The sequence below is a fragment of the Micromys minutus genome (assembly GCF_963924665.1).
Source record: "Micromys minutus genome assembly, chromosome: 7".
Lineage (NCBI taxonomy): Eukaryota > Metazoa > Chordata > Mammalia > Rodentia > Muridae > Micromys > Micromys minutus.
In genome coordinates, this window is record NC_137976.1 from 57,638,737 (window position 1) to 57,650,999 (window position 12,263).

General features: G+C 50.2%; 1 protein-coding gene across 1 annotated transcript in view; it reads right to left on the reverse strand.

Moving 5' to 3' along the window:
• ADCY5 (adenylate cyclase 5) overlaps positions 1–12,263 on the reverse strand; it is a 146,264-nt gene that overhangs the window by 41,472 nt on the left and 92,529 nt on the right. The window contains exon 3 of the mRNA XM_080918647.1: positions 10,794–10,915. Coding sequence (XP_080774773.1) covers positions 10,794–10,915 — 122 coding nt within the window. The remainder of the gene's footprint in view (positions 1–10,793; positions 10,916–12,263) is intronic.

Sequence of the window (12,263 nt, forward strand, 5' to 3'; positions counted from 1 at the left end):
CCAGATTTTTGCAGGGGAACTGGGGATCCAAACTCAGGCCCCATTCAACAGACTTCATGACTGAGCTATCCTTCCAGCCCATCTTTTCCTTTACCAAGCACGGACGCTGTGACTATTAACGGGGCACGGAGTTATGCTACATATGTAGGATGGTACAATCACTTGCAGGAAGAGTACCACACCTACATCACCTCAGCGAGTGTTCACTTCATCCTCCAACGGAACCAACCTGCACTGGTAAATAAAGCACGTCACTCACTGGGATGCAATCTGTGTCCTTTCTGACCCTCCCAGGGCTAGTCACGTCCCAGAGATGGCGAACAGCTTACTTTAGTGCGCACTTCCTACATCCAGCCTAGCCAAGTGAGAGTCTCGCCACCCTTGCAGACTCAGATTACCGTGGACAGCTAAGGGGCATCTTGAGATAACTCCCACACTCCAGGGGTCCCTGGAATTATCCAAACTGTCCAATCAGCTTCTTCACCCCATATCACTTCCCTTCCCAAGGAAACACAATAAAGGCTCTGGCCTGCATTTGCCTTTCCTCCCCATAATAAATATCTTATTTATTATTTTGTTATCACGTTTATTAATTTAACTAACTTAATAATATATTTTAAAAAACCAATATTCTAAATACATTGAGGCTGTGGGAACTTTCCTAGCACTGGAGGCCCTGGATTCTACCCCAGCAGCACAAAGTAAAATAATATATATTAATATATCCCTTTACACTCCTACATAGATTCATTTCAGCCTCACAGCTTCCACCCTATGAGGCTAGCACTTGCTTTTAAGAGAAGGAAATTCAAGCACAGAGACATTGACTCGCCAGCCCAAGGCCACACAGCCAAGCCCACTCCGAGAGGTACCTGGAATGTGGTCTGTCAGCCCCAGTCACTCAGAGAATAACAACTGTGGTACCCCCACTGTGAGGGACAGTTGCTCACAAACCCCCAGAGTAAATTATCGGGGCACATAGTAGCAGGCTGGGCTACCAGGAAAGATAGCCTGGGGTTTGGTCCTGGTTATCCCTGGCCAAAAAGCATGAGAGCAGCCACCAGTGTCTGTCTGGGTCCTCTAGCCCCCCACCCCCGGCCCAGTTCCAATCTAGTCCAGTAGTGGGAGCAAGAGAGATGGATAAGACAGGCCACAGATGAGAGAGGATAGGGAGAAAGGTGTGGACATCAGATGGCTGCCCCATGGCTGTCCTGGTGGTGGATTAGAGATGAATGAGGTCTCACAAACTCTGGTACTTTTCCTGCCCATAGATGGGTTCGCTGTCTAGAGGGAAGCTGCCTGAACACACTAGGAGACAGTATTCTGTCTCCCTATTCTTCTGTTTCTCGGGGAGGCTTCTCAATCTCTATAAAAACGGATTTTTTTTCCTTCTAGGAAATAAAAACCAATAGCAACCAGGGTCAAGATCAGCTGGAAATAAGCCAACGAAACGGTAAGCAGCTCTGTTTAGCTGCCACCTTGTTTTAAGGTTAGATTCGCCAGGCACCACAGGACTATGACGCTGAGACCCCAGAATGAGACAGGGAAAGCCCCCTTGCCCCACAGAAGCAGGACTACCATGGGGCCAGGCGACCCCAGCTGCAGAAACAGCAAAAGAGAGAATGAGGAAGAAGCTAGCTCCAGAAGCATGAGGCAAAGGTGTGTGAGCTTATGGATTCTTCAAACTCAAGATCACAGAGTCATTGACAGGGGACAGGCCTCTGGCCACTCACAGAAGGCCCTGTCGGCTGTGTGAGCTCTTTTCTCCATCACTACTCTTACTGGCGTGGGAGCAGCCCAGGTCTGGTGTCCCTTGCAATCCCCTGGGGAGCTTTCCTGTGGTGAGGCCTCAGAGCTCCAGCCCTAGGGATTCCAAGTTAATCCATCAGGGCCAAGGCTCTTCTGCAGTGATTGTTTTATTGTTGTTCTCTGGTGGTTCCAGTATGCGGCTAGAGATGAGAACCACGGCGTGTTTAAACAGCGCCCTCTCCACAGGACCCCACCACCCCGAATTACACACGTGATGCTTCACATAGGTGCACTGTCCTCCCCAACACCTTTCTCTGTTGCACTTTAACCATTCAATGCGCAGCACTTCCCTCTTCGGCACTCTTTGGCCTCCCATCATTGAGTTGCCCACAGCCAACCGTAGTCTGAAACCATCCCACGGAAGCTCTAGAAATTAACACATTGAGGGTTCCAGATAGTGTGCCTTTCTGTGTAATTTGAGGAAGCCATGTTCCTTTTCACTCATACTCAACCTGGGCCTGAGTCTTCTCTTCTGTCTAGCAGCGTATCCATTCTGTGTGTGCTGCCTGCCGTGTATACACGCTGTGTGCGCTGCCTGCCGTGTATACACGCTGTGTGCGCTGCCTGTCCAACAGTAACCTAGAGGTTGTCTCAGCTATCAGACCCACTGCTGTGTCCATCACAGTGCCATGTTCAGGAAGCCTTATTTCAGTTTACAATGGCTCCAAAGCTCAAGAATGGAGAGGGATGCTGGCAGTGGCAAAGAGAAGCTGTAAATGTCCCTTTAATGAAGTGAAAGGTTAACGTTTGTGGTAGTTTAGCGGAACGGGGAGAATGCTGCATAGGCACGGTTTTAGAGCATCTCCCGGGGGCCTGGGAAAGTAGGTTCCATGTATCAGGGGGACCATGGCACCTAACGCTACAGCCATTACTGTTCTAGTCTACCTCCTCTTACTGGACTGTGAGCTCTTTGAGGGAGAGACTCTCACCACACTCACTCACTGTTATATCCCTGTCCCTACAGAATTTGTGGCTGAAGGATTCACTGAGAGCAGGCTCTGCCCGCTTTGCCTGACTCTTGACCCCCCACTTCCAAATCTTAGCAATCACTCCTATATCACAGTTGACAGTTTAAAGGACTGCCATTCCAAAGTTGCATAAATCCAGAGATGCATGCTCCTGCAGTTCCAGGACTGGAATTCTGAAGTCACGGTGCTGGTGGAACCAGGGTCACGCTCTCCCTGAGACTTGTGCTTCCTCTGGGGTGGCTGTCAATCTTTGACATCCCTAAGTCAGAGGCTGCACTGTTCAGATCTTTTCCTTCAGTGCGTGTTGTCACACAGCCCTTCCCCCCTCTCATAACAACACGACTCATACGTCTATGACAAGTACGAGCTAATCTTGACCTATAGGCTCTGTGAAGCTCATATCATAGAGCCTCTTACCTGTGGGAATCAGTTCCAAATCCCTTAATGCACACCCAAGGTCACGGTTAATACTGAGACAGTGCTTTACCATACACACAGACACATGTGATGATGTTTAACTTATCACTTAGACATAGTAAGAGGTCAGTGATAAAAACGGGGCAGTGTAACAAAATACACTGAGGTAAATAAACTCTCCCCCCCTCCCTCCCCCCTCCCTCAGTTACTTACTGTGCCACTTAGCACCCCTCTCCTTCTTGCATGTGGCTGGCCCTAGATAACCTAGGCCATGGAAAGCAACCTTTTAGATAAGGAAGCCACATTTACAAGAGCTGGAGGTCAACACTTTGGGCCCTAGAAATGCCTGATGCTGATTTATTGAAAGGAAGAGAATGCTCATGACCAGCACAAGTGAGAGAACATATCCTGATCCTTCTTTCTGCCACACGTGGCCTCCTGGGATCAGAGCGTGCCACCTCAGAGAGGAGCCCATGATGCTTAGGGTCTGTCCCCTGCAGCCCTCACAGAAGCAGTGGGACATGGTTCTCAAGGCCAAAAGACAGTGTGGTTATCACCAGGGAGGCTTAGAAACCTGAGCTCTCTCTAGTTGCTGAGTCTTCTCTGAGGTTCTCTCAGAGGGGAAGGTGGGTCACCCACAGCCACCCCAGGAGCCATGCCAAGCAGGTCTTCTGACCTGGGTTGGGAGAATCTCACCTAAGATCTCCAAGGCCCCAATTCTTACCCCCAAAACCTCTCTGGCCAATCTGTAGAAACTGCTACTTGCATACACATCCACCCTTTGAGAAGCAAAGTCTATTCTATGGTTTTTGTTGTTGTTTGTGGGAGGATGCTGCTTTATGACTATCCCTTACAGAGGCTCCTGTGTTTCATAGGGTCTCCTCAACACAGACTACCTGCTCCAGGGCCTGAGTTTCCTGGCCATTTCACTGGGGATTCTAAAGTCACTTTATAGCCCAGCACCAGGCTCAGACAAGCAAAAAAAAGACATTCGAGAGTTCCTCTTGGCCACACTAGTGTGGCCCACACGGGGAATACTTCACTAATGATCTCTCCTCTGTCACTACTTAGCTATCCGGCCTTCTACAAGTGTAGGAAGAGTCAATGCTCACCACAGGCTCTCCACAGCCCTGCTCTGTCCACAGGCATCTCCTTAGGTTTGTCCCCTCTTATTGCCAAAAGACCTATGACTTATGAGTTACCAACATCCTGCCCAGATCCTATACACAAGGACAGTCTGCAGCACAGTGTACTTAGGACTGGGTGGGGTTAGCAGGGCTAACAACTGCATCCCACTAGCCTGTCCAGTCAAGACAGAAGTGATGTACAGTCTCATCCAGAGCATCTCTTAAGATGCTGATAGCACTGTATCCAGAAGCACCCTGGGATATTCCCACTATGTATAGGCAGGAAGCCTGAGTGGCTAGGCCTGTGCAGGACACCATTTCTTTGTGTCTCACAGAGCTGTCCCCTGCCACACCCACACTCAATCTTTTCCAAATCACCCAGCCTGGAGAGACATTTGGGTTTGCAGCCTTGCAACGTTGTCAGGTAAGGGAGAGCAATGAATCATTCATATCCACTGGGTGCAGATGAAAACTACCTGAGACCCAGGCTGGACAGGAAAGGGAAGATGACCAAGGACCAGTGTGAACAATGCCATTAAGGGGAGAATCTATCCCATATGTCCACAGCCTCTCCACCCTGACAGGGACAAGGGCATTCCTTCAGTAAGTAGAGTCCAAGAGAAGTCAGGGTACCTCAGATCAAGGCATATTCTGCAACCTACTTTACTAGCTAGCCCATGGGCCTCCTGCAGATTCCAGGCCACCCCCTACCACATCCTGCACATACAACAGAACCCAGTGGGATCTGTGGACACTCTTCCAAGGATATGATAGGCTCAGAGAAATGCCTCTTAGAGGACAGGCCCACAGAGGAGGCTGAAATGAGACCCAGCAACTGTCAACCAGATCTGCGTGAATTGCTTTTCTTCTCTACCCCACCTACCAATTTCACTACAAAGCATAATCCTTTATATAATAAAACGTTTATGTTTGAAAGGCTGAGAGCAAATCAGCCTTTTTGCTCTTAGAATCTGATTCTTACCCACTTCTCTTCCCTGTGTCTTTACTTAGCCCACTCAGAATAATCCCCATGTCTGAGTTCTTAGTAGGATCTGACACACAGGTCACACCTATTTGAATTTGTCTCAGAAACACAACTGGGCATGCTCAGCCATCAGTGTCTCTCTCCGCTCTGGCTCCTCCTTCCTGGCTTTCCAGAGCCTTGGTCTCAGAGCGCAGAGCTAAGACCTTGCTGATTGTTGGCCTTTGTTTTCCTCTGGCCTTCATACTGTGTCCCAATATAAATGGGGTCTTTAGTGAACCTGATACGAGGAAAGGCTGAAGCCCTTAAACCCCTGAGCAGGTGCTGTCAAGAGGACTGTAATGAGGAGACCTGTGTGGGAACCCCCCAAAAAATTATACCAGTTTATCATATGAACCAGCAGTCCCACTACTGGACATATACCCTGACCAAATTGAAAGCAGAAGTGTAAACAGTAACTGTACACACACACACACACACACACACACACACACAAACACACGGCAGGATCACTTAAACCCGTTGAGGGTGGAAACAGCCCAGGGGGCATCAGAAGAATAAAGGACAGGCAGAATTCCATCTACAAATATTACTCAGTCTGGACAAGGGAGGAAATCTTGACAAATGCCTCAACTTGGTTGGACCATGAAAACGTTGGGCCAGGTAAGCCGAGACAGTCATCAAAAGCACAAATTCTGTTCGATTCTACTTACATGAGATATCTAGAATAATCCAACTGATAAGAACAGAAAGAAGAAAGGCAGTTTCCAGAGCAGGGATTGGGGGCACAGAGACATGCTAAACAGCCACACAGTTTTGGCGTGGGAACTCTGGCTCTGGACATGGGGTGGCTGTCAACACTGGATGTTCTAATGCCACTTATCCTCCCAAGGACAGATTTTAAACACACTAGATCTTACATTAGACCTATGTTTAAAAAAGATTTATGATTTATTTATATGTGTATATGTCTATGTGTGGATGTATACATGAGCATGCAGTTTGTCTACAGAGGCCAGAAGGGGGTTGGATTCCTGGAGCTGAAGTTACAGATGTTGGGAGCTGCCAGATGTGGGTGCTGGGAACCAAACTCCTGCTTTCCATAAGAGCAGCAAGCTCTTGACAGCTGAGCCATCCCTCTAATGCCTTATGCTATACACATGTTAACACAGCAGAACTGGCTGGGTTGTCAACACACTGTTCCCACAGTTACCTGTTCAGCTCCACCTGGCACATAGTAGGTTCTCAGTAAATGCTTACAAGGCAAAGGCCACTCGCAGTCATAACTGATAAGGAATAGAGCTGGGCACACTTCTAGCATCAGGTTTGGGTTACCCACAGTCCATATGTCACATGGCTGAGGATGGGGCTGGAGACGGGCACTTTCCACACTCCCCCCCTAGAAGGCACACTCCACCCGTGGGTATCTGAGCATCTCAGACATGGTCCATGATCATTATAATTCAGAACCACACCACACGGTGGCTGAGCCAGACGCTAGAGCAACCTAGGGAATCCAGCCATGCCCTTGAAGAAGACAGGAGAGAAGATAACCTTCAAGGGGGACGGAATGGAGAAAGAGGGGCTGGAGGGAGGAGGAGGCACCAAAGCATCACCATGTTCCTTAAATGTAGGGAGCTGTTATGTTACTTCATTCGCAGCCCAGCCAAGGCAGCCCCTTGCTGGACTCCTGCCAAAACCTCGGGTTCTGTGGCTACTCAGGAATGAGTCCGTGAGACTCCGATTCAGCATGCCACGTGAAATGCCAGAGACATGGGGAGGCAGGGATAGGGACTGAAGCAAAGGCAAGCTACTTCAGAAAGAATATGCTTCCTAGCAAGGGTCCACACCGCCCAGAGGTAGAGGCCTTCCATCCCTTCCTACAGGGAAGAGTCTGGAATGGCCCTAGCTCATTCTATTACCAAACACCTTTAAAACCTAAGGAACACCAGTTTGAGTTAGAGGAGCCTGGGGGTGGGGGTCACCTTCATGCAGAAGGACCACCATGGAATTCAAGAGTCCCTGGCATTGTCTGCCCCCCGACCTCTGGAGTGGTGGATTACCACCTGGTCTTGAGGTTAGCCTGGCAGTCTCCCCAGCCATCAGAATAAACTACTAGGCAGGCTGGGGGTCGAGGGCTTTCCCGGCATGCAACTTTAAAGGTCTCCATTTGGTACTGTGGTGGTTTGGATGAAAACTGGCCCCATCGGCCCATAGGGAGTGGCACTATTTCGAGGTATGGCCTTGTTGGAGGAAGTGTATCACTGGGGGTGGGCTTGAGGTCTCGGATGCTCAAGCCAGGCCAACTGTCTCACTCTCTTCCTGCTGCCTGCCAATCTAGATGCAGAGCTCTCCAGACCAGTCTGCCTGGCTGCTGCCATGTTTCCCACCCTGTTAATAACCAGCTGGACCTCTGAACCTGTAAACCAACCCCAATGAGACGTTCCCTTATAAGAGTTGCCGAGGTCATAGTGTCTATTCACAGCAACAGAAACCCTGACTAAGACAGGCACCTTACTCGAAGTTACTCTCAGAGACAGCATGTAACTTAACTTCAAGCATCTCCAGAAACAGCATGTGTCTTCATATGCCTCCAGGGATGGTGTCCCTTAGCTCCAAGCCATGCTCCCTGTCTCTAGTACATCTTGGAGTGCAGCTTGAGAGGTGACACATATATTAAACAGATGAACACACACACACACACACACACACACACACACACACACACACACACACACATCCTCCCCAGGTTACAAGCAGGAAAACAAGGCTCCAGTGAGGTGACCCACACACAATCCACAGCTGACTGACAGGGCTGGCTTGTGTGCCATTCTGCTCCATGCAGACACTCCATAATGTGACCTCCTGGTAAGAGTGACCTAGGATGTCTGCATCTTCCCATTCTGTACCCTCTTCCTCTAGCCCGGTGGTTCTCAACCTGTGGGTCACGACCCCTATGGAGATCAAATGACCCACTCACAGGGGTTACCTAAGACCATTGGGAAAACCCAGACATTTACTTTACTATTCAGAACAGTAGCAGAAATTACAGTCGTGAAGTAGCAACAGAAATCATCTTATGGCTGGGGGTCACTACAACATGAGGAGCTGCATTAAAGGGTCACAGCATTAGGGAGGCTGAGAACCGCTGGTTCTCAGCCCTCTGAGGCAGGAATAGAAACCCTATCTAAGCTGCCAGCCACAGGAGCTGACATAGCCCATCTGTCCACACTCAGACAGGAGAGGGATCTGGGATCTCATGCCACAGCCAGTGATAGCCTAGGACCAAAGCCGTCCAAGCTCCTCCGTCCGTTCTGGCTGGTACCCAGGAGCTGTATGAGTTTGATTTACTTTCTTTGTGGTCTTGCTCTTGGTTGTGGCAGAGAGCAGCATGCCATCACCCTCTCTAAATATTACAACTCCGCAGAGGATTGAAGAATGTGACTCATCACCCTTCCCTTCTCTAGCTGAGAACCCCGGGCCTTTCTCTGATTACGGGTGGAATAACAACCCACAAAATAAATAAATAAATAAACAACAGCAACAGTCACCGCTGCTCCTGACTGCTGAGCACAGGAACTGCTAAGCGCTGTCTCCCCATTGTTCCAGACTCTCAAACCGCAGTAAGCGGATACAGTTACTACTCCATGAGTGGCAGATCAGAAAATGGAGGTTCAGAGTGGCTGGGTGTCTTGCTCACACAGTCCATACACAGCAGAGATTTTTAACCCCAGGACCTGGGCCTCACCTCTGTATTCCATGGCTTCCCCCTGAGCCCGGCCCCCTGTGTTTTTAAACTATGATGTCCGCCATTACTATCCGATCTAAACTCCCACTCCAAACCTGGGGCGCGCGTGAGCACGTGCCTCTCCCAAAGATTGCATTTGAGCTAGGATCCAAGGAGAGGACCCCTGCAGGAGGTTGGTATGACCTTGGAGCCCCAATCTCTGGTGTGTGCCATAATTGTCCCTCCCAGAGGAGTTAAGATTTGGTTCCCTTGAGCACCACAACTTTGTCTTTTCTCTCCTCCCACCCCTTTGCTGATTGCTGTCTTCAGTCTGCCTTATCCTACATAGAAACATTCGCTGTGACAGGGACCTGACTCCATACTGAGATAGCTCTGTGACTTTTAATGACATGAAGTCACCGCAGGGTCTTCACAAGGGTACCTGATGCATCCCTTGAAATTATCGCTGTGAACTGAGCACTCGGGGTACTCCCTTGAGCAAACCTCTTTGCTGTGTGGCTGGGGCTATGAACCCGTGCCATGTTCCTCAGAGCAGACTCCCCTATCCCCCACCACCCGGGTTATCTGTGTAGACATCAATGGAAGCTACTAGAAGCTCTGCTGAGCTTAGAGTGCTAATGTCGGTAAGGTCACCATTTCACACCCGAGGACAGGCAGAGGTGTGTCCCTTACTCGCTTACAGGGCTCATGGCCATCGGTCAGTCACACGATAGCATCTACTGCACCTCAGCCAGGCAGCCATCTACCTGGGAGACCATGGTGACTTCTGGCCATCTTGGCTCTGCCAGATATGAAACATGAAGAGCTTAAGGGAAGCGGCGGGGTCCCCCCTCAAAAGCACAGATCTATGTTTTTCCTCAAAAAGCCTTTTCCTTTGGGTTTTGAAAGGCAGGTGGTGAGGGCCATAAATGCAGAACGGCAGTCTCAGACTTCAGAGCACGCCTAGAAGCTGCATGGTTCTGCTGGGGTTTTTCATGCAAACCAGTGTCCTGCTGCCCCTCCATTCCCGTTGACAGTCATGGTCGGAGCAGTTTGCACAACCCAGTGGCTCCCTTGACAGAAAACAGCCCAGGCCTCCCAAGTGTCTCTTCACGTGACCTTCGAGGATTCAGGCCTTACGAGATTTTTACCCAGCTTTCCTGGTGCTCACCGTAGCTCCTTTTCTGGGCATATGGGAGAATTACAATTACCAGGCTCTTTGGGAGCCATGGTGGATGAGGGCCACCTGTACCGCTTATGTCCCTGTGGAACTCATAAGCAGATTTTGCACTCTATTAACCTACATCTGTTTGCACATCCCTGCTGTCAGCGGCTTCTGGCGAGGGAGGTAGCCAGCACACAGCGGAGGCGAAGTGCACTTTGGGGCGGGCAGCCTTTACCGTGATGGCTGGGGGCTTTCAGGTCTCAAACATCCAACCGGGTATGGGTTTACAGGGCATGTAAGAGGGTACTGATGAGGACTATAATGGGGGAGGGGGGCACTGAAATCCAAGGCCGTGCGTTCTCTATGTCGGATGAGCAGTAGCTGGCCTCGATCTTTTCTCCCCTTCTTTCTCTATTCTCTCTTGCAACTGTGACGCCTACTTCAGATTAAACAGTGCTAATTCCCTACACAGACAAAGGGCAGGGCTGGCCTGTTCCACAGCACCAGGCCACCCTGATAGGCTGTGCCCCCTTTAGGGGGAAGAGGCAAGGCTGTCTCCCATCAAGGTCCAACCCTCCCACCCTGCCCTCACCCCTACCTCACATTGTCATGTTTCTGGATGTAAATCTTATGGAACATCATATCCTCCTGCTTGGCGTTGATGTCCGCTTTCATCTCCATGGCAACGTGACGGGGAAGGACAGACAGCAGGAGACGTTCCTGAAGAGGGAAGCAAATGAGTCTGTCACCATTCCAGCCACATCTTGGTGAGTCCCTGGTCATTCATACCCAGGGCCTTGCCTGCAGGACCGAGGAAGACCTCCCAGGTTCTCCCTAGAGCCACAGAACCTGGATGGGGGACTAAACAGCTGGAGTCACACCCAAGGTTCTCTGGGATACCTCCTGGTCCGCTGCCTAGCTTGCTCCATTCTGCTCTGGCAAAGGTGCCTCCTAGTGAAGCCCTGAGTATACAGAAGCTTACGTTAAAACCTTAAAAGCCTCTGTGGCTTGGCCACATTGCCATTGACAGTATTTGCTGGACTCATTCAACAAGTCAAGTATTTCTGGATGTCTACCATGTGCCAAGCAGCATTCTGGATGTAAGAGTCAGAGCCATGAACGAACAACAGGCAGGCAAAGCTCCTCCAGGGGCCATGGGTTGTGTGAACTGCTGTCATTTGACAAGGCTTTGTGGAGTCCTGAAGGACTGAGACCCTTCAGAGTTTTTCAGTTCCAAGTGGGAGCCAGTGGCCCGTAAACGTGAGAGAAGAAAGTTAACTCTGAGGAACCAAGACAAGTTAAAGGCAAGAGAAGTGGGAGAAAAGCAGGAAAATGGGGCAGGGCTACATTGTAGGAAGTCATGTCAGCTAGGTACAGAGTCTGGACTTCATTTAATTCCTAAGTTTCCCTTCAAGGTCTGTTCTGCTCCAAGATATCCTGCCAATGGCTGTCTGAATGCCCCAGCCGTGGCTCGGGGCCAAGCCCTCTGCCAGGCTCACAAGACCTTTCCTTCTGACTGCAGGCAGCTGCCTCTCCTGCCCATTGTTCTGCACTGATTTCTGTGTATCCCACCCACCAGCTAACCCTGAGACCTTCCTTCAGTATCCTTTCTGGTTCCTCTTCCTCTGGGTGCCCTATGAAGCATCCCCTACTTCTGTCCTCAAAAGACTCTTGCCTCAGGGAGCAAATCCACTGTCCAGACGCCACCCTCCATCAACTCCAATGTCACCTCCACTCATATCCAGCCTGGGGCTCACTGGTTTCCAAATGCTCACCTCACCCCCCACTGGCATGACATCACACCCCCCAGTAAGACTCCCCCTCCCAGTCCTGCTTTCCCTGGCCTTTGCAGAGGACACCTCCATCCCCCTGCCTCTGTAGAAACTGCTTACGTTTCTAGAACGTTCCTCTGGTATTCATTCCTTAACTCTTGGCCCCAGGCCAAGCCCTAGCATTCAGGACTGAGCTAGGAAGAGCTCTTGAATGTGTCCTTTCCCTTTTGCATCCTGGTCCACTGCTTTTGATGACACTCTCGCCTGTCTCTGGGATACATGTAGTACATACTACT